The sequence below is a fragment of the Limanda limanda genome, chromosome 10 (genome assembly GCF_963576545.1).
Source record: "Limanda limanda chromosome 10, fLimLim1.1, whole genome shotgun sequence".
NCBI classification, from domain to species: domain Eukaryota; kingdom Metazoa; phylum Chordata; class Actinopteri; order Pleuronectiformes; family Pleuronectidae; genus Limanda; species Limanda limanda.
This window is the reverse complement of record NC_083645.1, coordinates 11,744,199-11,772,086: the sequence shown is the minus strand read 5'-3', so window position 1 is coordinate 11,772,086 and position 27,888 is coordinate 11,744,199. Positions and strand designations below refer to the sequence as shown.

The 27,888-nt window shown below is 42.1% G+C and overlaps 2 protein-coding genes across 2 annotated transcripts; both read right to left on the bottom strand.

Moving 5' to 3' along the window:
* Positions 1-359: 359 nt before the first annotated feature.
* vma21 (vacuolar ATPase assembly factor VMA21) lies at positions 360-3,430 on the bottom strand. Its single transcript, XM_061079897.1, has 3 exons — positions 3,252-3,430; positions 2,878-2,987; positions 360-1,391 (listed from the first exon to the last, which is right to left on the bottom strand). The coding sequence occupies exons 1-3, from the start codon at positions 3,311-3,313 to the stop codon at positions 1,252-1,254; spliced, it is 312 nt and encodes a 103-aa protein (XP_060935880.1). The 5' UTR covers positions 3,314-3,430; the 3' UTR covers positions 360-1,251.
* Positions 3,431-12,656: 9,226 nt separating this feature from the next.
* Positions 12,657-22,208, bottom strand: LOC133011910 (melatonin receptor type 1C-like). The gene is made up of 2 exons (XM_061079841.1): positions 22,013-22,208; positions 12,657-13,522 (listed from the first exon to the last, which is right to left on the bottom strand). The coding sequence occupies exons 1-2, from the start codon at positions 22,206-22,208 to the stop codon at positions 12,657-12,659; spliced, it is 1,062 nt and encodes a 353-aa protein (XP_060935824.1).
* Positions 22,209-27,888: the final 5,680 nt, after the last annotated feature.

Sequence of the window (27,888 nt, the reverse complement as noted above, 5' to 3'; positions counted from 1 at the left end):
ATGGATCTCCCATGGTTTGGCGAACACAACAGATTGTGAAGGAAGTCTTGGCCTCTTTATCACACACACCTCATTTTAAAATAATTTTCAAATGAGGTGTGTGTGATAAAGACTCAAACTTTTTTGGTTTTCCAACCTAGATTTCATCATTGGACATTTTTAAATATGAAAATGCTGATTGTAGTATATTTAAATGAAATGGGCCCATGACATTTTACTTCATACAACTAGAAAGGCACAGTCTGCCAAGGTACAACTACAAATACATTTTTTTTTGTCTGTTTCAGATCATTATGTAGTTTTTATCTACAGTAACAAAAAATGAGAGTAACTTTGACACGTTGAAACACGTCGCAAAATAATTTGTATTTTGCTTTAATGAAACAACAGGAGGAAGCTTTTGAAAATATTTGAAACAACAAATATATTACAATTATCTTTTCACATTTATCTAAGTGATATTCTCATCCCAATCACACTGACTTCTTTGACATCTAGACCGTCAAACATCTTCGATACAAAATATTAATTTAAATAGTCTGATCTAGAAATAAATTCCCAATTCAAGGTTCCAAAAATATCGTTTCACTACAGTACAAACATTAAAAGAGAAAGAAACACACTTCTATGAGGACAGATGAGTCAGATTATTTTAAGGACAAGACATGAAGAGTTTGTTCAAAAATACAGCATGAAAGTTTAGCTCATTAGGGGATTACGTTGAAGTTAAGAGTCGTTTTTAAATGGATGCAGATCAGAACTGATATTGAAGGACAGACTGATTTACTCAGTAGCACAGATTCTCACAGAATGGATGTTCCGGAGTTTTGTGGAATCAAATCCCTCATACATGCACAAAAGCCCAAGATGTTCTCCAACATGACCAACTCTTTACAGCACTTATCCAAATGGCAGCTTATAGGAAAACCTCTTTTAAAAATATGGGCTGTCCTCTGTCAACAAAAGTAACATTTCATTGAACAAAAAGCAGAACTAACGAGGCTGCTGGAAAGAAAATAGACACATAACCAACAGCCTCTACTTCCTTGCGCCTGGGAATACACAGTCGATTGGTGCTTTAACCTCAGGTCAAAGCCTGAGCTCAAACCTGAGCCCGACTGTCAGGCTGGTGGATGTTGTCATGTTTGGTGCTGGAGCCCAGAGTGCAGGAGGGGAGAGGGAGGACGGGGAGTTGTGAATTTCCACGTCTATCAGTCTCCTCCGGGCGTACTAGCTCACGAGGACATGCCTTTAATCGTCTTTGCCCTTCCCTTTAGGTGTGCCTTCGTTCCAGGCCACATAAACAAACAAGGCCAGAACCACATGCACAGCGAGCACGGCAACAATGGCTGCGTAGAAGTAGCTGTCAGAGCTCGACATCTTCATGGAACCTGGGAAAGGAGGGAAAGAGGAGGCGACAGTGACTATCAGCTGCATTCTCGTGTGCAAAGTCATTTGGTCATGCTTTACAGGAACAGATTTTGGTTTTAAAATGTAGTTCTTATCGCATAAGAGGCAACTGTGTCATAAAAGCTGCTGTGGAAAAGGGGCTGCAACTATTAATGTCACCAATGAGTAATCTGCTGATTATTTTCTCAATGAGTTGATTAGCTTTTTTTCGTTTTTTTCTATGGAGTGTAAAAAATGTTGCAAAAATAATTCATGATAAAAATTAAAATAAATAAATAATACTTTCACATATCCCTCATTTATTATATCTCAAATCAACTAAAAATGTCAGATTTTGTCCGACCAACAGTCCAATACCCAAGTAAGGATATTCAATTTACCAACATATATCTGAAAGAAAAGCAAAACTAATCATTTATAATTTACCCAGCAGGATGTTGCAAACTTTCCTTTTTGAGATTGTGGCCATTCAGGAATGAACGCGATTGAAAACAATTCTCAATAAATAAAGTGCTAGTTGAGTGTGTGTTGGTTGATAATTATTTTGGAACATTTATGGGGATATTTAAAACCTATATCACAGAGTCAACTAAATGTGGGAATCACTTGAGATCATTTACTATGATGTAAGATTTCCCATGCACACATTAACAAGCAAATATAATATTATATGTTCTAACTGGATTTAAAACTGTAACAAATAAACAGTTGACAGAAAAGTAATCCAGCAGATATTCTGATCATTGATATGTTACGTAATTTCTAAATCAACTGTTCGGACAAATTAAAAGGTCCAGTGTGTACGATTTAAGTGAGAGGGATCGATTGACAGAAATTTAATATAAAATAATTCTAGTGATGTTTTCACGAGTGTGTCTCATCTAAATTATACAAATTGTTGTTTTATTTACCCTAGAATGATCCTTTTATATTGAAATACTTGATATTTACATCAGGGGGTGGTCCTCTCTATGGAGGCCGCCATGTTTCTTGACACCCTTTGAGTCTTTATGAAAACTGAAGGTTACCACAGGTTCTCCTTCATGTTTGGAAGGTGATGGTGAGGTGAGCGGTGTTCAGCTGCAACACGTAACTTCACCACTTCATTGTCACACAATTCTAGATTTATTTTTAACCAGGACTCTGGGAAAACAGCTTTATCTCCACTGCTTGTTAGAAATCTACAGGCCACATAGTTAAGCCTTTCATTTGCAGGTTCATCTTTAGTTGCAGCCCTAATGGAATTTTCTGCCATATTCGGTTCAACATTGGGCTAAAGTAATGATCTGGTATCGGTCAGGATCTGGTGATGATGCTAAACTTTGATGTGGGACACAGACCAGTGTGAATGGAAGATGAGGGGGGGGGGGGGGGCAGCTTGTGGAAGCATCACCAGTGAGACTAAATAAACACCAGGGGACAGAACCCGGCCTGCGAACACAGACACCCAGTGTTCCGGGGGCTCACCCTCGAAGACGTAGGCCTTGGTAGCGAAGTACAGTCCGATGGGTAACGTGACCATGAGGATGGTGAAGAACAGCAGAGTCTTGAGGGCTGACACCAGGGAGCTCTCATTCCTGCGGAGGAGAACAAGTGCAGGAGTCAGTCAGGGTGCAGACAGCGGGAGCCCGGTCCCACTGATGTGGGGACGTGTCCCCGGGCGAGGGACCATGTTGTGTCTCAGTCTGACGCCACATTAAACAAAAGTCTGCGGTAAACTTTGGGTCAATGGGAGTGTGATGCAGCACGGTGGGGGGATGCGCTCACACACACAGAGGGATAACAGGCTAGGCTAATGCTAATGCTAGCTGCGTGTCTACAGGAAGGGAGCGTTGTCTTACTGTCGTGAATATGGCGGCGGTCCGGATGCGGCGTCCGGAGCTGCTCTGACGGAAGCGTCCATGTCTGGGCTGAGAGGAGGCTGGGGAACGATGTGAGTGAATTAAACAAGGGAAGTGTGTGTTTGCGTTGAGCCCTGTGTGTGTTTGCGTTGAGCCCTGTGTGTGTTGTCACTGCTGAAAGCTCTACTTCCGTGTGCAGTCACGGGACCGTCACATGACGCTCGGTAGTCTCGCGAGATCTGATGCGGTAGTCTCAGGTTTGTGCTGCAGAAATACAACTCTGAGATTATTTCAGTATCAAGTATAAAACCCACGATCAAGCGTTCCATTATACGTGTCGTTTGTTTGTGAGGTTTTTCTCGTCTTTTAACATCAATGTGGATCAAAACCACAACGTAAAAATAATAGTAATATTTATATAAAGTTAGAAAAAGCATCTATAATAGTTGTATGCTGCTGCTAATCATCTAATGCTAATCATCTAATAAACTAGGTAGTAATATATATATATATATATATATACTTTAAAACTAAATCATTTAACTATTTGTACTTTAATGATTTTACTTGATGCATAATACTTCCTTTTACTTAAGAAAGCTGCTGCAAGGTTTGCTCACTAGCTCCTGGAAGCCTGTGCATATCTCCCCTGTACTCGCCTCCCTCCACTTGCTGCCTGTCAGTTGTAGAGTTCATTTTTAAATTGTACTTTTTGTTTGTAGAGCTCCTAATGGATTGGCTCCCTCCTACCTGTCTGAAGTTTGAACTCCCTACCACCCACCAAGGTCCCCCAGGTCCACTCAAAGTCCCTCAGGCTCAGAGGAAAAACCTTCTCAGTCGTGGGCCCCAGTTTCTGGAACAAATTGCCTCACTAGTATCAGAACGGCCCCCTCCATTAAGCAGCTCAAGACCCACCTCGTCTCTTTGGCATTTGACTGTTAACGGGTCCTAACGTGGTATTAGCTACTACATTAGTTATTTTAAATTGTTTTCATGATCCTCAGTCTCTTGATCTTTGCCTGTATATGTGTGTGTGTGTGTTTGTATGTGTGTGTTCGTTGTGTTTGTACAGCACTTTGGTTTGCTTTTTGTTGTTTTAAATGTGCTATATAAATACATTGACTTGACTTAAGCCGAATTTATAATGCAGTACGTTTACTGTATCTCTATATTCATTCTTTTACTTGATAAATAATCTGAGTACTTTTTCCACCGCTGTCTTGAATTTCAGATTCATAACAGCTTTTGGAGCATCATTATCTAGCATTAGCTTTTCTACATTGTGGGTATTCGTTTTCCTCTTTCTCCTCTCTGTTTTCATCCTTCTTTTAATTATGAAATAATCTGGGGCCAATAATTATTGAAGGGTTCCTCTGCCTGATCCATGCAGCATTTGCCCCTGGTCGGTCTGTGTGACATGGGCTAAGTGATGAACAATTTAGCATCAAGTGGTGCCTATTATCCCACTGGCAGACTGACAGTGGGGGATAATAGGCACCATTTAATGTGAAGTGAGGAGACAGTATGTCAATTATTGTAATTAAGGGACTGTTTGCTGATAATGCTGTTAAAGTAACAAGGGGTGCATCCTTTCTGCTTCCTAACTGACCCAGAAGTATTTCAGTGGCCATAATAAGAGCTGTTTGAATTCCCTAAACGATAAAGAAAGGAGCTTCAATGCTTCCTTACTCCCTCAGCAGGGGAAACACCAGACCATCCTTTTCTAAGGAGAGGAACTGAAAACATTTTTTCTCAGGACGTGTGATTCTGTTTTGGACAGAGTACCGTACAGTCTGCATCTGTGTCCTCTAGTATAAATAAAGTTGGTTAAAAAACAAACAAGCACAGTGTGAGTGGATTTTTCTACACCATGGTTCTCCATTCCCAACTCATTACAGCTTCTCCTTCACATCTTTCTTTGACCTCGTGATATGTTCCATTAGGGTCAAGGAGTAGTGGCTTGGAAGTAGATCATTTTGACTTTCCTGAAAGTGTGCCCCTGCATCCTTTGCCCAGAGGCAATCACATTTGTTGCCTACGACAAGAGCCAGTTCCTTTGTGTAGTTCATATGTACCCGAATACTTGCTTTTCCTTCCATCTTCAACAATCATAAACATTGTGTTGATTGCCTTGCTGAACAAAACTCATTATTAACTTTGGTTTGTCACAGAGGTTCTACTGCAAGTATCCTAAAACCAATGAAAAAAACTATGCATCATTATAATGGGTAAAGCTGTCGTTCAGAGAATTTGGAAGCTAAGATTATCTCAGTGGAAATTCTGTCCAACTTCCCAAATTCTAAGTTCCAAAAATATATTTCACTACAGAACAAATATTAAAAGAGAAAGAAAACAACAAACACATTTATGAGGACAAGACATCAGATTATTATAAGGACAAGATATCATACAGAATTTGTTCCTAAACACAGCATGAAATTTAAGCTAATTATGGGATTACGTTGAAGTTAAGAGTCGTCTTTAAATGGATGCAGATCAGAACTGAAATTCGAGGACAGACTGTTTGTTCAGTTGCACAAATTTTCTAAGAATGGATGCTTTGGAGTTTTGTGGAATCAAATCCCTCATAAATACACATTACAAGTACATAAGTGTGTGCACATGCATCATCAAAAGCCCATGATGTTCTCCAACATGACAAACTCTTTGCAGCACTTAGCCAAATGGCAGCTTATAACACAATCAATTTATGACACAATCATGACATTTTTTGTTAATTTTGGAAGATTGCCTTGCTGAACAAAGCCTATTATATACTTTTGTCCCAAACGTAACAAAAATGGCTAACAGCACACAACCTGGTAGACCAAGAAGTCTGGCGAAGAAAACCGTTCTGAAAATATGTTCTCGAGGAAGTATGAGCACAGGTTTCCTGGTAAAAAGAAGAATTTATCTCCCCCCTACCTGGTAAAAGCAGAAGCAAACATAGTGCTTCTTCTTTTATGACTGAGTCATTTATGTCTGGAATTTATTGACGATTTGACTGCTCACAGTGATTCTCAGTGTGCTCAGATTCAGATGGCACCAGAAGCAGGACAACGATCATAAACATACGACCAAAGCACACAAAGAGAACTTCAGGCTGAGGAGGAAAAAGATTTTCCACAACACATAACATCTATTCTGTCCTGGGACACATAAAATCTCTCACGCTATATTGATGTAAACTTTCTCAAATTGAAGCTGACACAGAGCCGTTTAATGGAGCGCCCATTATTTTATTTCACATGAAATGCACTGAAGCTCAGAGCCTGAAGAACAAATAATGTGTAACAGTCCAAATACTTAAAGTCCGAACTGTATGTCTCCTTTTATCAAAACCAAATGTCCACTCATATGCTGACAACAGTGTTTTCTTCCATTCTCATTGTCAAACTGTAAATACGGAAGACAATGTGTAAATCCATTATTTAAGGGTCATTTGTCACAGTCTTAAATAAACTGCATCTTTGGTGGAGTACAAATATGACATGACATAACCTTGGTGTCCTAAGCAGCCGTACATGCACAATGCAAATGTAGAGTACGTGCTTTTGTTCCCTTACATTGCTGAATAATGCAAGACTCTACTTCTTGTTTAATTGCAGACGTAACAGAGAGCTGCTTCGACCATTTCGTGCCGAGCATATTCGTTTAGTGTCAGTGCACTGGTTGCGTTTCTGGATGAAGTCTCCCTGAAGTGTCAAGGAGTGGCACTTTCTGCTCCAGTTGGCTGCGTTCTCACCGGTCCCACGCTCAGCAGGTTCCCCCCCGAAACACACTTCATCTGAGAAGACGCTCGGAGGGACCAGACAGGGCCGCTAAGAAAGAATCCAGTGATGTGTGTTCAAAGTAATCACTGTGCCTGCTGCGGCATTTCAAAATCACAAGCAGTTAAGCGGCAGATGGCCAGAGACGTGTCACAGACTGTGTCGAAGCAGAGGATTGTCACGGAGGATCATACAACTCTCACATCTGTGGCTGGATGAAGCAGCGAGAGCAATTTGAACAATTATGTTCCGGTGTCTTTGTTTTGTTGAGGCTTGTGCTTTGTAAACAGGAAGCAGTGTTTTCTACACAGTGTTCATTAAATGTCCCACTTCAACCTTTACTTCTAGTAACCTACAGATCAGATTTGACGACTTGTATTGGTCAAATTCATATTTTTATTCTCAAACATCATTGGTATAGATGATACTGGGCACTAATTCATGTTTTTGTCTTCATTCATTTAACTATACATACTATTTCAGTTACATGGCTTAACAGTATCAACATTTTAAACTGTATTATAACTTTTAAAAATCTTATCCCATAATTACAACCCTTTTTTCCAAAAAGTACAGTAACATATCTAAAGTCAATCATTGAAGCTAATTACAAAATCAACAATGACCTCTTTCAATAATCAGGTCATCAGTAATTAATTTGGATTCAAAATTACATCCTCCCAATTCACTGCAGTCACATTTTCCCTGGAAACAGATGCAAAATTAAACAAATTAATTAGCTTGGTTATTGTCGGGAGCTTCGGGAAGAGACCAGAAACCACAGAAGACCCAGCCGGTGCGGTTCACCCGGTTATTGTGGGATTATGAATTTCATTAAAGCAACAAGCTCAAAAATAGAAGTCCGACACATGCTGTTTCCTCGATGGATATCAGTGGGTATATCTGGTCAAGGGACCTTCAACTGCAAGTTCAAAACTAGGTTGTCCTTTCCTCATGGATCTCGACCTCTGACCTTCTGAGAGTATTTCCCATGGCTCTCTTCGTCTGGACTCCCCTGGCTATGGCTTTGGCATTCCACGTGTCACATGTGCTCTGTGTCAAATACGAGGCACCCCACATGCTACACCTGTTGTTTTGACCAGGCGGATCAGTGTCCTTCAGAAAATATTTTTAGAGTTGTAACGGGGGACCACTAAGTTTCCATTTGAAACGAGAGAAAGAATAAAAACACTTTAAAATAGTTGTGCGCTATTCTTGGTGTTGTTATTCAACACATTCACAACTGTTGCCAGTGATGATAGGATTGCTATCCTCATTAACTCATGTCACTTAGTTTATGGGCTGTTGGAAAGTTTCCCGTTGGCGTCATGCACAGGTGGAAAGTAATCAAGTATTGTAATTGAGTACAATTTGAGGTAATGGAGTGTTTCCATTTTTCATGCATCACATTTCTAAATGTTGTCATATTATAGCAGCAAATACTGTGCATTTTCATATTATTGTTTTACATGTATTTAAAATACATGATAAGCTTATGAAATACATGGTATTGTGAAAAGAAAAAAGTATATGAGTAGGAGGGGGCAGGGTTTACGACTTATATCCCAGCCGGGGGCGATCAAGATGCTTGCAAATAAGCAGTTGCTATGAGTTGTTAACCAACATATATTTTTAGAATGTTCATATGAAAATAAATGTTCTAGGCCAAAATAAAAAGCAAAGTCTCATGGAAAAAAATGAATGCAAATATGTGCACCAGAGCATTGCTTCCATATTAATTATCTCACGACTCTTTAGCATTTATCTTGTGACCCTGCTCCGGGGGGGCTGCACCGATTCTAAGAGCCACGGGACTGCTGAGCTAAAGTAAGCAGCTCCACCTCGAACAGATTTCAAAAGATTTGTTCCATCAGTTTTGTAAATCTGATAATAAAATATAAATGAGCGCTAGAGGCAATTTTTCTGCGGAACATATATTTTTGAGATTTTGGGTATTTTTATAGCTGATAATACTGATAATACTGTGAATGCAGGACGATGGAGTTTTATGTTTTGGGTACTCCAACTTACTGCCAAAGAAAGATCTGCTTACTTCCTTTCCTCAGTAACTAATAGCCTGGCACAGTCTAGTCAACAAACATTTTGTCCAGTAGAAATAATGACACATCTACACATGTATCCTCTCTGATGGATATGATCCAGTCTAAAAATAAGAGAACATAATCACCACCGTCCCCATTTCCTTCTCTCATCGGCTTCCTTGGGCCCACAACACCCAAACCCTCCTGACAGTATTGTGACCCAGAGCCCATTGGGACATGTAGGAGCTCATCACATGCATGAGAACACAGGGAGTGCTAAACCCAATGCACAAATCCATTAGGGGACTTGCTATTGTGGCAGCAGGCCCACAGTGAGACCCCAGTGCTGTAAAATGCAATGATGTGCGAGAGCTGTAGAAATTCCTCTGTGCAAAGAGCAGACTTACATCTGGCCTTCATCTAGCGGGCAAAAGGAACCATCATGTCATGCCACTGTTAAGCCATAAAATGCCTCATTGCTCATGCGTTTTGTGTTAATCACATTTGCGACAGGGTTCCGCTGTAGTGGAAATAATCTTCATCTCCCACAAATGAGAGTTTGTTTCTTCGAGGCCTCTCCCGCTCGCATACCACGGAGGAGTTGATGAAAGTAAAGCGAGTGAGAACACGGCGGTGGAGGGAGTCGAGTGTCATGTCCTCGGACAGATTTCAGTGTTCGCCTTGCTCCCCTTGTCCTTGGTCCAGCAATAAATACTCGCTGACATCAAGGGGATCCTGCACAGAGAGCTGCATTTCTCTTAGGTGTATTTACAAAAAATAGGACGAGGTTACATCTGATTACTGATAGTAAACTATATCATTTATCATATTAAATTCGTATGTACCGATACAAAGGGATTTATGATGTGGCCTGGATGCCGGGAGGCACAAAGCAGGAGAACAAAACAAAAGGAAAAGGTCGCTTCTTCTCGGAAAGAAAGAGACCGTCATTCACGTCTTGACAGAACCACATACGTGAGTGAAATTGGCAAAATTAAGTCATGAGTTATGATGGATCTTAAAGCAAAGGGCAGCATGGATGGATTGCGCTGTCCTTGAACATAACCGTAAGAAAAATGTCTCCATGAGCTGCTGCCCTTCATATTAAATCACAGGCAAAGACAGTGTGGGTGGATGGAGCAGTCATTTCAGCTATTCATCCCGGACTCTGGATTGTACCGACGATTTATCCTCTGGGCAACATGAGCTGTGCCAGAGTCGTTTGGTCTTTTTTTAAATCAATACATTTAGTGTTAAAAATACAGGTTCTTATTTTTACAGAGATATATGCAGGCAGATATGTATAGTGTCAGGAGTTATCCAGCAGAGGTAGGATCTTTATTTCGTTATATTGGTTTATATTGCACAATCCAAGTGTTGGTATTTCTATTTATTGTGTATAGTTCCGTATCTTTATATTTTATATTGATGCTTACACAAAAAACACCACAGCAAATCCCCTTAACAAGCTTATTGGCAGTAACACCCCCATTCTGATTCTGATTTGAATTAGTTGGATTGACTCTCTAAGAGACCTCATCTACGATTATGACAAATTTAAGTGTAAAAATGAAAAGTAGGGTTTTTTCAAAGGGTTGTGAGCTGGATTCATTCTTCGTAGTTTGAAGATTTTTATTGTTTGAAACTTTAAATAATATGCTAATAAACCAACATCAGAGACTTTGACACTGCTAGCGTTTTTATTTGTTTTTAAAGCGACCTGAACCAACTGTCCCTTTATATCTAACAGACAGAAATAGCAGCGATATCGATCTTCTCATATGTTCAGAAACAAATAACATTCTCCAAAATGTCAAGTGATTCTTCACAAGCCTTGGGATAGCGCATGCAGGATTACTAAATACGGAGAGCAAGAGAGGAAGAGTGCAAGGTTGGGAAGGAGAACAAGAAGGCTGACCCTGCCAATAGTCTGTGACTCTTTGGTGTGGTAGAGCCGACACTGTCATCTTCCCCCGAGCCCCTTTAGCCACTCATCTGTGGCCGACCTTGCTGCGCATGGGGGCTGTTTCTTTCTTCCACATCAGAGACACTGACTTGTAAGACTTCCAATAGAATGGAATGGGTTTTGTGGTGTTTTTGCAGCATCTCTGAAACTTGACGGCACCTGAGCCTGCAAGAGAGGCTCCCTGTGATGATCCCAGCTCGGATAGTCTCTGATTCCCGCGTCTGCAGTCAACCACAGAGGTGTCTCCGTCCGCCAGGCAGCCTGTACGGGCTGAGATGCAGCAGTAAACAAAAATAAAGCTAAAATATTTATAAATCAGACATGAAATGTGAAATGTCTTTGATATTCCAGCAACAGTGCATCTTATCGAGAATGTGTCACACAGACATCTTGGAGCCTCCCTGTGAGGTGAAGCGCTCACAGTTTGTTTGCCGGGTGGAAGTTTTGCTGCGAGGCTGTCAGAGCTCATCTCGGCTAGGGTGACATGTGCTCGGGCACACTGGCACTATCATGAAATTACATCTCTGAGTCCTGATGCATATCGTGAGCCCCGGGCATTTAATAAACAAGAAACCTCATTTTATGTATCATATGATCTTCCCCCTTTTTTCTCAAATTTCGAAATCACCCAGGTTCTGCGGATGTCCCCAGGAGCCGCCCGGGGCCCTTGAAGTCTGCAGCCGGATAAACTGATACATAACTGCACAGTAAAGAGACAGTTTTGTTTACCGGAAGAATTGTCTGAAACTGTATGAGAGAATTGGATTTTACAGACAACAATGCAAACCTTTTCCTATAAGCACACAAAGCCAGGTCTGAAATTTTAGCTTTTGCACTGGTTTCGAGTTTCTCAGCTTCGAGAATCTACCCAGTGTGTTTTTGTGAAAGCAACGTTGCTCAATAGACAAGCCCGGGGGTTAAAGGACAAACTGATGAATTAATAAAGCCTATACGCCCAGTGAGTACGAGCCTGAGATACTCACAAGTGCTGAAAGTCAAACGTGGGATTCAGATTTCACCAGAGCTCAGACTGTGACTGGAAGCGTAGTTGTGTATTAAATATGACGTTAAATCCAAATTGAAGCGGGGATTGAGTATAAGAGCTTCAGTTGGCCGGGTATCGTTGAAGGGAAACAACAATTCTTTGGATTTGCTCGATACTAATGTTGCATTAAAAAGCGCAAAAAGACACAGTGGCGATTGATTATACATTTTTTTATTTCATCTTTACGGCACGTCGTTGATGTGGGCCTGCTCATAACTGTGCAAATACGCAGAGCATGTGACGTACACATGCCAGGATGGGAAGTCTCTCATCCAAACACAGGCGATAGGAAATGTTCTGACTGTGAGAGATTTTAAGAGAAAACCGTCTTTTCTGCACGTTAACCGATTCGTCTTTGAATTGAAAGCAGGGGGCGCTGTCAGGACGCAGCACGATGAAAACACAGATGCCTTTCCCCTCAACATGAGGGAACTGTGGTGTTTGACATTGCTGAAAGGAAAACAGTGAAAGCAGTGTCCTCTTCAAACATGCTCATCTCTTTACATGATAAACATCTTGTGAAAAGGCACTTTGTGAATCATGACACACACCCGCAACAAGGCTCTGGATAATAACCGCTGTTTATAAATGTAGCTCCGCTACATTATTGTTGGTCGGCGCCGGCGAGGGCTTGCTCCTCAGTCCCTCGGTGGCACACTTGGACGTCTCCATGAGGAACAGACGCGGGACGCAAAGAGAAAGCAGGATCGTCTTGTACTCTTTGCGGAAGTTTTGGTTTAGAAGTCCGTATATGATGGCGTTGAGGCAGCTGTTGAAGTAAGCCATGAAGTAGCTCAAGACAAAGAGCCACTCGGGAATGTGGGGCGCCACTGTTACAGGGTTTATGGCCACAGCCAGGCCTATGAGATTCAGCGGAGCCCAGCACACAGCAAACAACACAAACACTATGAACATAGTCAGGAAGTTCCTCACGTCGCTCGCTTTCAGTTTAGTCCTTAGCTCCGGTTTGACCCGATGTTTCACTTGAATCACCAGCACCCATATCCTCATGTAGCAGTAGGACACCACCAGCAGCGGGATCAGGAAGTGAATGATCACCACGGACATGGTGTAGTAGGAGCTGACCGTCTGGGCGAAGGTGCAGGAGTAGATGCGCGGGTCGTACTGCAGCGAGCCCACGAAGAAGTTGGGCACGGTGGCGAGGGCGGTGAGCAGCCAGGTGAGGCCCAGGTAGCAGCAGGTGTTCCTCAGACTGTACAGCCGGTCGTAGTGGAGGCTGTGGCAGATGTAGCAGTAGCGGTTGATGGCGATGGCCGTGATGTTGAAGATGGAGCCGATGACGCTGAGGCCCATGACGAAGCCGCTGGCCTGGCAGTGCAGGTCGCCCATGGTCCAGTCATTGTGGAAGATGGCCGTCAGCACCAGGGGGTACGGGTACAGCGCCACCACCAGGTCGGCCACGGCCAGACTCACCACGAAGATGTTGCCTGGAGAAACAGAAGAGGTTTAGATGACAGATAAGAAGTGAATCGGGCTAGTGTATAATGAAAGCGAACAGCTCTCCTCTTTCACATGCTGCTCCGGGTTAAATTCCTTAAAATAAACTGGGTCACTGGAGGCATGACTGCGACTTCCATCGGAGAAGAGCAGCTTCGTTGTGCCCTCTGCCCCTTCGCTGGGCTCGTTCTGATGAGGCTTTTACCATGTACTCTCCACTGCACTGATCTGGATTGAGGCAAATGTTTTGAATGCTTTATTGTCACACGGCCCTCTGTATCACAAACCCTTTCCTTCTCACTGGACGTGTTTTTTAATAACAACAACTCGAGCTGTGGCCCTGTGGTCGGCGGCGGCAGCCTGATGGTCTGTCGATCCACGCCACAGCTATTGGATGGATCACTATGAAATGTGGCACAGATATCCACGGTGCCCAGAGGATGAGACCCACTGTCATTGGGGATCATCATTTTTGCTTTAGTGCCGCCACAAGGGTCATAGATGTGGATTTGAGTGAAATATTGTGACAAGTGCTGGATTGATTCCTGTGATGTATGCTGTGCCCAACAGAAGCCTCACAGACCAGCAGCATGGCTTCATAATGAAAATGTGCTTGACTACATACACCCAGTGGTGGGATGTGACAGAGTACAATTATTCAGTTACTCTGTTTGAATTCATTTTTAAATATTTTCAGATACTTTTCACTCTTACTCCACCTCATATATCAACATATACCAGCACTTTCTATTCCACATTTTAACAACATTCACATTATCTTAATACTGTACATGTTTTAAAGTAATCAATAAGCAGAGTCAAATATATCCATTGATCCAATCAGAGCAGGCAGTTAACATTAGCACTTACTTTCTAAGAAGAAGAAAAGTTCATGCTTTAACTTTTACTTGAGAACTTTGTCTCTTTATTTGTACTTCAGCCTCCCTGAAGGAAATAACTAAATAACTATACGAAATTGTTCTGACATGAGGAGGAAAATTGAGTTTCCCATGACAACATGCAGAGTTTGAGTGCATGAAAAAAACAGGACATGGGTAATTTGAGTGTCCTATTACATCCAAACAACTTCCTGTCCTCCTGGGGTCGGAGCTGATGGTGGTGTGACACTGGTTCTCTTCACAAAACATGAATCATTGATAATGACGTCTGATATTGTTATAGTGCAGCTGTTCTGGGCGGGTGAGGAGAAGAATAAACCAAGAAATCAAATTCGAATGTTTTCTCAGATAAAGAGGTAGATAAGTAGAGCATACACTGGAGTCATAATGCAATCTAATTAGTGTTTTGCAAAAAAGAGATCCAAGTTTTAAGGGAGAAGTTGTGCAATAGGGGGGTCTAGTGTGTGTGTGTGTGTGTGTGTGTGTGTGTGTGTGTGTTTCTGTGTGTGTGTGTGTTTCTTTGTGTGTGTGTGTGTGTGTGTGTGTGTGTGTGTGTGTGTGTGTGTGTGTGTGTTCTACATATAAAGGTTTGTAATGAAGGAGATTTGGCCCAGTTTGCAGCCTTTAAAGCTTTATAACAATAAGGCATGTTAAACATATGAGTGACTCGACCGGCGTATAGCCTGGTTCTCTCGCACCACTACATCACCGCTCACTCTATAAATATAAACACACCTCTTTGTAACTAATCTGCAAAGGGTGATATGTGATGTGGCCTCATTTTACCGACACGCTGGGTCAGACGTTGGGGTGTTTCCAGGGTGAGTGTAACACAAACTACCTTCTGAGGTTGAGATGGGAGGGCGTGAGGCTCTCGCTCACTCAGACAACAGCTGAATCAACAGCGGGGATTGGCAGATATGACGGGAGTGGATCTAAAACACATGCTGGACATCAATCCTCGTTATAAACCCTGCTAAAACCCCCCAAACCACAGCGAGCGACAACCCAGCTACAATATGTTGTGTAGCAACTGCTCTAATTTTACTTATCTACTCAACCTACTTAGCTTTGTCACTGTGCTGTAGAATATAATAAGCAGCATATATCATAATACTAGAATAGCACTCAGAGCATTTACCCTATGCCAAGTTCCAACAGTGTCCTTCAACTCAATCAAGGTGCACCATAATTCACATACTCATAGTTATTTATATGCTTATCCAGATCCATGAATTATCCTCCAGGAAATTGGTGAAAACATTTAAAAAGATGCTCTCAGAAACTGAAAATAAATAAAAATATTCCTTCCCCCTGATCTGGATCCCCACCAAAATTTGATGTGTTCTTCCCTGAGCCATGTCGCATCCTCCCACTACGTTTCATGGTAATCAATCCAGGAGCGTTCACATAGCTGGCACTATACCTCCTGCTAACATTTAATATGGAAATATTTTATTGCTACCTCACTAACATTTTTTATCTTTATTTTAGAAGATGTTGTTTTCACATTTTCTCTCTGACACAGGTATTCACTCAGTTTCCAAGTCACTAAAACAGCTCGAGCCATTTCTCAAGCCTGATGAGATTTAAAAAAAATCGCAAAAGCTCTCCGTCCTCCAGCCAGCTCAGTGGGCAAATCTGTCAGATTGTATTTGTGATGCTCACTGTGTGCATTTGTCATTGTGCAGAGGTTTGATTCCTCACTGACATCATGTGGCTCGGTCATCATGCTCGGGCCTCACAGGTCTCCCTGGCTGAACCGTCGCTCCCCCTTATCGTCAAGAGGATGAGGTAAGTGCTAAAACACCGCTGAGAGGATTGCTGCAAAGTGGCTCAGATGACCGCCTTTGTTTTGTTGGCGTTCATTATTAAAAACATCGGACAAACCATTACCTCTCGCTGTTCAATTAACCAGGCTGGCCGAGCCCGGAGCTCATCACGCCTGAACTCGCAGCACTCACAGCGATTAATGTTTTAGAGTCAAACTGTCGACCAACAGCGATACTCTCACGCCCGGGTACAAGAATAGAGCCGTGCCCGCTGACATCTCCTGGAGCTATTCTTATCGGGTGTGAGTTGAATAGAGTTTAACCTGGATGCAGATTGGTTACAGGCCACCGGGGACAACTGACATCCAGCCCTTTAACTCCTGTGTCACCACCATCTGATCTTACAGTATTCTCCCGCCAAGCTGTCAGCCGAGTGAAAAACTGCTTCAAATCAACGGATTCTTGCTTTGAAGTGTCCTCCTGGGAGTCAAGCACCCACCTCCCACCCTCTTTTTTTGGGCGGATGAAACTAAAATCAAAACCTTTAGAGCACAGAAATATTCATCTCTGATATTTGTCACCAGAATCATCAACACCCAACACACACCAAGGCTGCGGCATATTCAAAAAATATGTTCGACAGGAGCTGCCTCTCATCCTCCCTTCCATGATGATATAAACCTGCACGTGAACATATTTATAGCATGTTCCCTCGTTCCGGCTGAATGAGTAGTTTTTGAAGAGTAAAAAGAACATTGTTGGAAAATGGAAAAACAGGGGATTCGTGGTGGAGCAAGAATAGGCTCCGTAATGAAGATGCGAGCGCAGGAGATAAACAATGAGCGAAGGAGAAAAGAAAAGCCTGCCGGCTCAGTAAATATCCAATATGACAACTGGCATCGCACAAGTGAATCTCAGGGGCTTACACTGCTCTGTCAAACCCACCATCTCTGTCCCACCACTCGTCCGGGACACGTGACGCTCCACCGCAAGCAGCTATATTTATGCACCTTTGAAGGAAAGATGAATTCATAAAAACAACATTTTTAGAAAGAAAACATGTAGGAGGGCTGGCGTCGCTTGAATCCAGATGAACGTCGGCAGCGCGAGGCTTATAGCTACAAATGCATATATCCCAAATTAGATTATGTTCAACTCAGTCAGTCATGTTATCATAAATAAGCAAGGATAACCTTTCGGCAAGGGCATAACCGCTGATGAATTAGAAGTGACTACTTCATGAACCCACGTTCTGGAGGCCAGAGTGTATTTTTTCTTCTTTTTTCGAAGAAGTTTAACATTAAACTGACTCAAGCTGCCTTTTGGTGACACAGCCTCCTGTCTGCGAGCCCGGCCAAACTCATGGTCGTCATCGTCAGAGAGCGTCTACCAATCAGACCCCCCCGAATGTCTGAGAGAGTACGACTCACCCATCAATCAATCAGACCACAAGCAACGCCCTCTGCAAGGTTTCACTTCGGAGGAGCTGAGACGTAAGAGAGCGAAACAGCCTACGACAGCAGAGCGGGAGATTGGATGTAATATAAACATGAGATAACATTATCCAGGTGTGGTGTGGTCCGATAATCCTAATCTGATAATATCCTTTACCTCCACACTTCAACCCACACGAGAGGGCTGAATGTCAATCCACTTTGCTGCTGTCTGGGAGGGAAGAAGACATGTTTAATGTAGTGTGCTAAGTGATATTCCCCGTGGATCTGTGCTGTCAATTTAAATTGGTTTCTGGTTTGACTCACAACTCCACTGACTCAATTATCTCCCCCCCACCCGCCCTTCTCCTCCTCCTCCTCGTCTGGACACTACCGTTTACAGGTTTTATTCATGCCTGTGGAGAGAGACGGGAGGCAATGTATGACTCCACCAAACTCACATCCATCCTCAACCTCACACACCCCCACCCGACATTCCACAGGTGCTACCACTGGAGGTGCAGTCTACACACACACACACACACACACACACACACACACACACAAACACACAACTGAGACAGATCAGACGGGTCAAAGATGGTGACGTCCAGTGTTTCAGGTTTGAGTTAGAATCCATTAGACCAAATCGGTTTTCCTGGCCAACAAAACAGACTGAACAGCTGGTCGATCTGTGTGGGTGTTTTCTTTGACATTGTTTCGAAATGCACCCGACAAATGTGTCCTTCTATTACCGAGACACAAAGGCTCAAATGGGTGGATCCGTCTCGGCTCAACCTATCCCAGGATTCATTGCACCTGCAGGATGCTTGAGTATCACACTATCAAACTCCACCAAACAGCTAATGGCACACATGTGGAAACTCAACCCAAGGGGCATTCAAACTTTCTCATCCTGTACAACTTCGGCTCTGCTGCTAGGCAACAGCGATAAGGGCGGGAGAAGCTGGTGACTCCGACCACAGAAAGCCTTTGTAGACCAGACCGTCTCATTTCAGTTCGGCCTTTGGAGTCAAGGTGGCCCACGAAGGAGGCGTAGACCACGTTCTCCGAAGGAAGCTGCCCCTTAATTGAGACACAGCTCAACACGCAGGCAGGCCTGTGCACAGTTCGGGTCATTAGTTCATTTTTTTCCTCCATCTGTTAGCCTTCATCTTTTTCTTTCTCTTTCTATGCGCCTCCCATCCCCTCTCATGAGTACATTTTATTTGTGTATTTTTAGTCTAACCCCAGTGGGAAACTCTAGTGTTAACACCCCATTGGCGGCCCAACGGTGCCACGCTCTTCCTCTTTTTGCTGGGTAGATCCTGTTATGTCTGCAAACTGGAGAGAATCCTGGAACATATGGCTCCCAAACACCCCCCCCCCCCCCCTTTTATTTATATATAAAGAAAGTGGAGCACGGACGTATTGTCACTAGATGCCAGCATTTATAAAATGTGTGCACATGCATGTTTCATTTTGGAGGTTGAGGAAGCGTGCGAGGCGAGTGTGTTGAGGTGAAGCGGAGCAGAAAGGTCTTGGTGCTGTGTGTGTGTGTGTGTGTGTGTGTGTGTGTGTGTGTGTGTGTGTGTGTGTTTGTGTGTGTGTGTGTGTGTGTGTGTGTGTGTGTGTGTGTGTGTGTGTGTGTGTGTGTGTGTGTGTGTGTGTGAGAGAGAGAAAGAGAGAGAGGAAGCAAACCAGCAGTCAGAAGAGTGTATAATAGAGAGAGAGAGAGAGAGATGGGATTCTTCCTCTTTCCGTCTGTCTGACACACCAGATCCTCCATATAAACAATCTGTTTCTGACTCTTTACCAACTACAAGTCATATCATGGCTTCTTGTGGGGCCAGAGGTTGTTGTTATATTAAACTAAACCTGTCAGGCCTTAACCAAACAATCCATTAATCAGGCAAAGAACATTCTACTGCTTTTTTTTCTACAGCTGCTCATCTGCTTTCTCAGCTTCATCCATGATTTCCTTTCAAAAACTCTGTACAATTAAACATTCATACGAAGAGAACCACACATATTAATAGCTTGTTAAGAACAGAGAGGAGATTGTTGATATGCTAACGGCGCCAAACAATTTGGGTTACTTAAGGACAACACTTAAAAGTTACACAAAAAAACGACAGCATGAGGATTTAAGGAGTTACAGGTTTGTGCTGATCGACAGGACACTGATCATTCAGTCCCTCTCGTGTGACTGGATGAGCCGGTCGTTCCAATTAGAGCAGAGGACCACTGACACGAGGTCTGCAATCAGTGCAGTGTCTGTGGTCTGCCAGCATGAGGAAGACTTTTGAACAGGCCATTTACCCCTCGCCTCTTGTTCGAGACCAGCGAACTGTGTCATTTTTTTGTAAACCAGATAATCGAATTATCTTTCTGGTTCCAAACCTCCTGGCCAAACTGCTTCTGGCTGCTGCACACGGGCCCCTCATCCGAGCGGTTATGTAATGTACTTCAAATTGTGATTAAAAGCTCATTATTCCAAACACTTGCTGACCTAATCCCGCCGCCTAATTCTGCATGTTCTCATTAGCATCATGGTGTGATGACTGAGTTCAGTCTCTTTGCGTCAGCTTGGAGGTTTCCTGACTTTCATTTTAACCCCCGGGCCCTTTGATCAACGGAGTGTATACATTCAACATGGAACGTATAGTTTCTGCAGCACGAACACGTCCTGTTTCCAGCCAACAGGACAACGCATCTCTGTTCTTCTGGGAGAGAGAACGTCATGAGGTCGGTTCATAGAATCAAAGTGAAATTGGACTTGTTCATATGACATTTTTATGTTTCTTGTGACTCCAGAATAAAATATGCATAATGGTTTCTACCTTGTAAATCGTAAACCCTGCAGGGCCCCCGGGTTATGTTTTAGTGCCCCAAATGATTCTTCTTTGTTTTCCACAACAAACAGGCGTTTGGCTATCAAAGGATACTATCGGGTTTTATGGAAAGAAACAGACACCAACACACGTCATTGGAAAGATACGACTGAAGCAGGCTGAAGATTGTTAGAAGATTGGATTGTGGAGCCTAAACCGTGTCTTTTTTAAACATTTAATAAATTATTTTCCTTGGACCATCGATCACAAAGTGCAACGTCCTCTCTAAAAAAATCTAAAAATGATATAACAGCCATAAAAATGTGTGTAACTCAGTAAAACATTAATAATGAAAAGAGTTTTAAAGCTTAAAGTAAAGACGTGTGTAACTGTGGACTGAAGTGTGTTTGGCCAGAGCAGCTAAGTAAAGTGCAGGGGTTCATTTTATCACACATGATTTCAACTTTTCCTTTGGAAGAGGAAACTGAGATTTTATGCTTTTATGGAACGTTACATTCACTCACCTTTTGGTAATAAAACAAATATATCCAAATGTAGTTTGTATTTTTCTAAATGTGATGTATTGTGTTGATTATAGCTGTTGATTATAAGAGGGAAACTAAATCCGGGATTGACTCAGGGTGTTTTCCTCTGTATATCGTGGTGCACATAACAACAGTTTAAATTTCTTTTGACGCAGCTGGTGAAAGGAAAGGCTAGAAATTAAGACAAGATAAAAAATGTTCAGTCAATATCGATACTTCTCACGATAAGTGACATATTATTATTTCTTGCGGTTGTGGTATCAAACTCCTGATAAACAAGAAAACATTTTACAAATCTGAGCATGCTATTCTTTCCTAGATAAGTCTGAGCTTCTTCTAGCCCAAATTAAATCTACAGTGCAGAAAAAAAACTGGTTATTAAGTGATTAAGTGAACAAGGTTCCTGAAGAAGATGTCCCTGTTTGACATCATTTAAAAAAATAAAAACCTGCACCAAAGGACATTGAAGCAACTACCTCACAAATCTCCTCTCACCTTGGCAGCTCATGTCACAGCACAGGTCCTGATATGACGGCGAGTGATTTATCTGAGATTAGGAAACCAATGGTAAAGGCAGACGGAGGAAGATGGGAGAGGGGCTGTTATTATTTATGAAGAGATGGGAAGGCAGACATGGAAGGCTGTGGCTGGGGGGGTCACTTTTGGCCTGATTGCCAAACCGAGGTCACACGTTATATTACATAATTTGAGTTATGAATGAAGAGGGCAAAGCAGGACACCCAACAAAGACTACTGTGGGTCATTGGAACTAATGGCTCCATTGTTTCGATGGACAGAGTCACTTTTAATAGGATTATTTTGGAATAAAAAGACAATCATTCAGATCCAATAAGACATTTACTTTGCTCGTTCTTCCCTATTATATCACCCCAGGCCTGTCTTGGACATTAAATCCACCTCCATCCTTTATTCTATGCATCTCTGTGGTTCCATTACACATCCATCACTTCTTCATCTTTTCCTCCATCTCTCTCACCTGCATTCCTCAGCTTCTTGTTCCTGTACACGGACAGGATGACGAGGACGTTGCCCAGGATGTCCACCACGATGGTGAAGATCAGCACGCTGGCCAGCGCAGTGGACATTCCACCGGAGGACGCGTCAGCTCCGCTGTCGCTCTCATTCCGGGACGAACAGTCCGACGCGTTCGCATCCCTCACCTCCAGATCCATCTCCCCTCAGGGCGCAGCGGCCGTCATGCTGGGAGCCCCCCGCTGCCCAGCTCGGATGGAAAGTAAAAAAATATATATTCACAGATGCAAAAAATAAAAGAAGAGCAGAAGGGATGAGGTGTTGGAACTTCTTCAGGGACGAGAGCGCACTCCTCCGCCCGTGTAGGACGCGAACCGGCGCTAGGCTGATAATTTGATCAGTAGGACATTTTACGCACGCAGGGAAATTGAAGGAGCGAATAGTTGAGGTAATGGAAGAGGCCAGGAGCTCGTGTTTACCCGCCGCCCTCCGTGTGGTCCTCATGAGTGACCATGGCTTCCTGCGCGCTGCTCCATGTCAGCGAGGATGGCTCGTCCAGAAGGCATGTGAGCGCTCTCCTGTGCGTAATGGGAATGAGAGGGTGCGAAGCGAACACACCGAGTAACCGAGAGCCCCGTGCTGGGTTGTGTGCACACTAATAAAACTACACTGGTATCACCCACAGCCAGATTGATGATTGGAAGCTGTTTCAGAGCTGTAGATAATGTGCAGTCTTTGCGCCCTGAGCCGCGTCTCTGCGCAACTCTCATTAAAAAACAACCTGACTGGATGTGGAGTCGTGGAGAGTGGAGACAGGCAGGATTGTGCAGCCTACCTTGTTTTAATTTGAAGCTTTACAGCAGCAGCCATTCACAACTTGCTTGAGTTTCTCACTGAGCTCAACTGACGAGCCTCCTGTGCGCATAGAAATGGCGCCTTCATGTGTCCAGCTGAGACTCTTACAAAGAGTCAAACACACACACAAGGACAAATGGTTCATATTTTACCATTGATTATGAATTGTGTATTAGTGGTGTTACATAAAAGTCTACAATGGGCCAAGTGGAACGTTTTAAAACATAAACAACTGGCTTTTAAATAATGATTTGCACTATATAATGTTCTAATCTCCAGGAGTTGTTTGTTTTTTTAAATTGAGCCAGCTGCTGTAGTCTCACCCTGAAGACATCTCGTTGACATTATGGATACAACTAATTATCTCTACTATTGATTAATCTGTATATTTTTTCAGATTAACAGATTAACATTATGATCTGTAATCACGCCCCTCACTTCTTTCCATATCCCAGACATCTTCAGATGTCTTGTTTTAACCGAGCAACAATCCATAAAGCCAATGTTATGACATCTCCAACTGTGTGTTTCCATTGAGTTGCTCTGGTCACATACTGTATATTATATATTCTACAGTGTCATGGTTAGGGTCAGCATAGCTCTGTGTTTTGACATGTGAAATTGACATGTAGCATTTCAATTATAATCTATAATATATAATAATAATATAATATAATATATAATAAAATAATAAGAGATGTTCTATATTCTATAGCTGTCATTTTGTTTATTTGCCATAGCTGAATGTACAGTACCTGACTGCTGACCACTGTTCAACAACTAATCTCAAATCAATCGGTTCAAACCATTCACAAAGAAGTGGAATTTAGGCACAAATAGAAAATAGAAAACACAAATAGAACCAAATGTTTAGAACTTGAAGGGAAAAAAAACTCCATTCACATAAATGTACATCTTTTCTGCTTTTGTTTATTCTGTAAACACAGATGCTGCTGTCTCAGGCTCATATTGGCAGATTGTGGTTATATTTAAATACGCACACGTGCACACACACGTGCACACACACAAACACACACACACACACACACACACACACACACACACACACCTTCACACACACAATACTGAAAAGAGCTCCAGAGCAACCTCACCAAAACAATACAAATGTACAGCTTCTGTTGGATTTAAAGTTAATTAAACCATTTAAACACATATTTAAAGTGAGGCCTCATGAGTTAGTGCTTTTTAAAGTCCATAATGAAGACTGGGGTGAGAGCCTTACCTCCCTGGATTTAGTATCTCGTGGCAGATGAAGAAACAAACTTCAACAAGTGAGAGTGAAACAGATTTTGGACTCAAATGTTGAAATATGACATTAACATTTGGAGCTCTTGGAGAGAATCCAGTTGTTTATGACCAGCTTTGGAAGAACAGTCATGTTTATGTTTCACTGGAGAAATATTCCATAAACCTCTTCACACCCAAAGGCTGAGCTGTCCGGATGTGGAAGAGAGAGAGTAAGTTGTCGTCCTGACTGAACAGGGCCAGAAAAGCCTCGAGTATTTCTACTGAATCATTGTGAAGAGCGTTTTTCGAAAGTTTGAAGTACTGCCTCGTGGTCGTATATCTCGGCCAACCATGGTTGCAGGGAATATCATCACAATCTCCCCTTCTGTTCCAGAGTTATGGTATTGAACATCGGCCATAAAAGTGTTTTTGTAGAACATTATGAAGTCACAGTTAAGACGACCTTTGGGTTATATAACGGAAGTTCTTCATCATTTTGTCCAATTCATGTGGAGAAAAAAACGACCTTTACCTTCGAACACCAAACTTCTAGTCAGTTAATTTTTGAGTGAACTTTTAAACCAAATTTTTGAAGAAAGTCCCTCGGGTGTACGTTGAAGAGAAGAGTTGTGTCTCCTGACCACATGGCAGCTATGATATTCAGCCAGAGAGGAAGACGATGAGACTCTCCTCATGTCTGTGCTAAAGTGCCGACGTTGTTTCCAAAGACATCCTGACATTACAAACTTGGATTCATGTCATATTCACACACAAGCAGTAATTTCAGACTGAGCTGTCAGTCAGTGTTATCTGAAAAAACACAAACCACAATCCTTCCTTAACTTTCTCACATACCTCCTCCACAACAGTCCTCTTAAATCCAGTGAAGCGGCACCAAATTTCACACATGTCTCTTCTCTGTGCCTGATTTTGCTCATCAAGAACCGTGAATAATTCCCTCGTAAAACTGTGAAATGTTCAAAAGCACTCTGTCTCGCAATGTTTAAGAGAGTCGGAAAAAATAATTCCTGGATCCCTGCCGAAATTTGTATGGGTTCTTTCCAGTTCAAACCATTTCCTACAATCACATGTCCTGAAACTCTGTTCTGTTGTACTTGTGTAATGTTGCTTACAAACAAACAAACCAACCAACAAACTGTGTAACAGTAAATGGTCCTTTGTAATGATGAATATAAAGAGCATTTGTCCTGGCTCCTGTCATTAAGAAAAAGAGAAAACACAAATAAACAAATAAACACAATCTGCTCAGCACCAAACTGCACAGACGGAGACAACACATGCACAGTAAATATTTGTGTCTTAATTATTGGACTTACATTCATATAGTAGCCAAAAACCAAATGGTTGGTTCACTTCCCACTTCCTACTTAAATCCTACTTCCTGTCCAGTCCCAGGAAGGCGGGACTTAGCCTCTCCACCTATCAGACCACACCTAAACACCCTGCAAGATCTCTCCCTCTTGCAAGCAGCAGCATCTTATGTTATATTTCCTGAAATTGATAGTACATAATAAACGTATATGCATAAAGTTATTGATATTGGTTCTATCTATCGTTGTTTTTGTTCAGTGGTAAAATAATTGGTTTTATTAAGAGTGACCCTGCTACACGCACTCAACCAATCACCAGTCAGACTCAGCTGTCAATCATGACGCTTCACCTCATTTTGTAATGCATCGAATAACTAATAAAACCAAACTGAAAAAGAGGAATATTGGGAAAAAAAATCAGTGTTATAAGAACTTATTAAAATGGAAGAATCTGTCACCTGTTTTTTGACTTTTATTTTGGTCCATGTCCCCTATGTAACATGCATGAGATGGGGTTCATGAACTATACTGCAAGCAGCCACCAGGAGGCAATCGCGATGCTTTGGCTTCACTTTTGGTGAGCAGTCTGCGAGAAAAGGAAATGAGATAACTTACTGTAGACCAACATGTCCCTCAGGGTGGTGCAGATAGTATGTGAAAGAGCCTTTGTTGTGGAGCTGCTACAACAAGACAAAGTAAAAATTGTTCCAAAGTCAGTCTTTTTCAATTTGACAACCGAAACCAGAAATAAGAAAATGTTCCTCCCAGTGTGCATTGATGCTCGTGGTGCATGTGACAAACAAAACCATAGCATATGTACATCAGTAGAAAATCGATATCATAGAGATTATCTCTTCTTCTCATTGCTGTTTTATCAATAGTGCAGTGCCTGTTTTAGACCTGCCTGTTTTTAATGGGTTGTTTGTTTTGGCTTGTGGTGATGCTGGTTGCAGTTTGGTTGATTGTACGCAGAACCAAAGAACATGCTGTCGTGAACATGCTGACGTCATGAACACACTGTCATGAACATGCTGTTGTCGTGCACTTGCTGTTGTTGTGCACTTGCTTTGAAGAATCCTAGCTGCTGCCACAGAGCACTGGTCAGCCGTTTATTCAAAGTTTATTCATATTGAACGTACTGTGTATCCAAATTGCATCAAATTTGAAAATGCATGTCCTTTGGCCTTGAACAATACACATGCAAAATGTGAATCCGATAAAATGAAGACAGACGTATGGACGGACAGAGATTTCTGGAGGTGACTTGTTCAAGACTCACAGAGCAGAGAGCAAACTGTACCTCTATAGCATAATTCTAACCAGAACTCTTCCTATGTTATTTAAGCTGTCACACAGTTATTGATACACTTATTCCAGGGACAGAGGCACTGACGAAACACATAAAAAAACGAATTTTCAGCCAGTGTGTGTGTGTGTGTGTATGTGTATTTATATATAACCAAACTCCAAATAAGAATCTGCCAACATGAGCCTTTCACAGAAATCGGTATCTGCAGAATAAACAATGCAGAAACGATGTACATTTATGTGAAGAGAGGCTTTGTGTGTGTGTGTGTGGGGGTGTGTGTGTGTGTGTGTTTGTCTGTGTGAGTCTGTGTGTGTATGACGGCTGTACCTATTTAACCAGCACCATCAAGCATGAAGACGCCTTCAGCAAAGTCTAGTCAAAGCACATTACACATTGAAAAAATCTAACCACACTTTCTTTTGTGGTCTGACATGTCTCAGCAGCTCACGTCAGCGTGCGTTATAATAAACTTCAATCTCTTTTATTCTACGGAAAGAGGGGAAGGAAATATCTGTCCTCTGTTCTGATGGAAGAGGAAATTCAATATCCTCCAACAGAGGCTTCACTTTACCCAGCCTGATGCCTCTTTGTTGCAGCATCATGAGTTTGTCTCTGCAGGGAGAAAATAAAAGCCTCTGGTTCTCGGCTTAAATGAAATGTGATTGTGATGGAGAAACCTTGTGTTTTCATTCGCTGGATGTCCGTATGAGTTTTCCACAAGGCTGCGGTTTATTGGATCGTAAAAGAAAATACCTAGAATGAAGCTCCTTAAAGATATAAGTAGTGTTCGGCTCGTTTCACTATATGAGGATATTTTCAAATTTGAAGTTTACTTTGTCTATAAAATGCGTGATTTCTGCTTTCCCGTAAAAAAAAATAATAATCTACAATTACAAGCCACTACAAATGACTCTATGGACAAAACACAGTGTTTGATGACCTCCACTACAGAGGTTATATTTTGTTTCATTGACTGTTATTTGGCAGGATTATGTTATAACTACTGGACAGATTTACGTGAACCTTGGTAAAAGGTTGTGGTATAGAGAACAGATCCATATCAAGGGGCACATACAGGAGTTTATATAATAATAGTATAATAATAATCATATAATAATTTGTGGATCTTGAATAAAA

Coding starts and splice junctions, on each gene's coding strand:
- vma21 (XM_061079897.1), bottom strand. CDS start 3,313: ATGGACGCTTCCGTCAGAGCAGCTCCGGACGCCGCATCCGGACCGCCG. Junction 2,988..3,251: donor CCGCCGCCATATTCACGACA/GTAAGACAACGC, acceptor TCTCCTCCGCAG/GAATGAGAGCTCCCTGGTGT. Junction 1,392..2,877: donor CAAGGCCTACGTCTTCGAGG/GTGAGCCCCCGG, acceptor CTCCTTTCCCAG/GTTCCATGAAGATGTCGAGC.
- LOC133011910 (XM_061079841.1), bottom strand. CDS start 22,208: ATGGATCTGGAGGTGAGGGATGCGAACGCGTCGGACTGTTCGTCCCGG. Junction 13,523..22,012: donor CAAGAAGCTGAGGAATGCAG/GTGAGAGAGATG, acceptor CTGTTTCTCCAG/GCAACATCTTCGTGGTGAGT.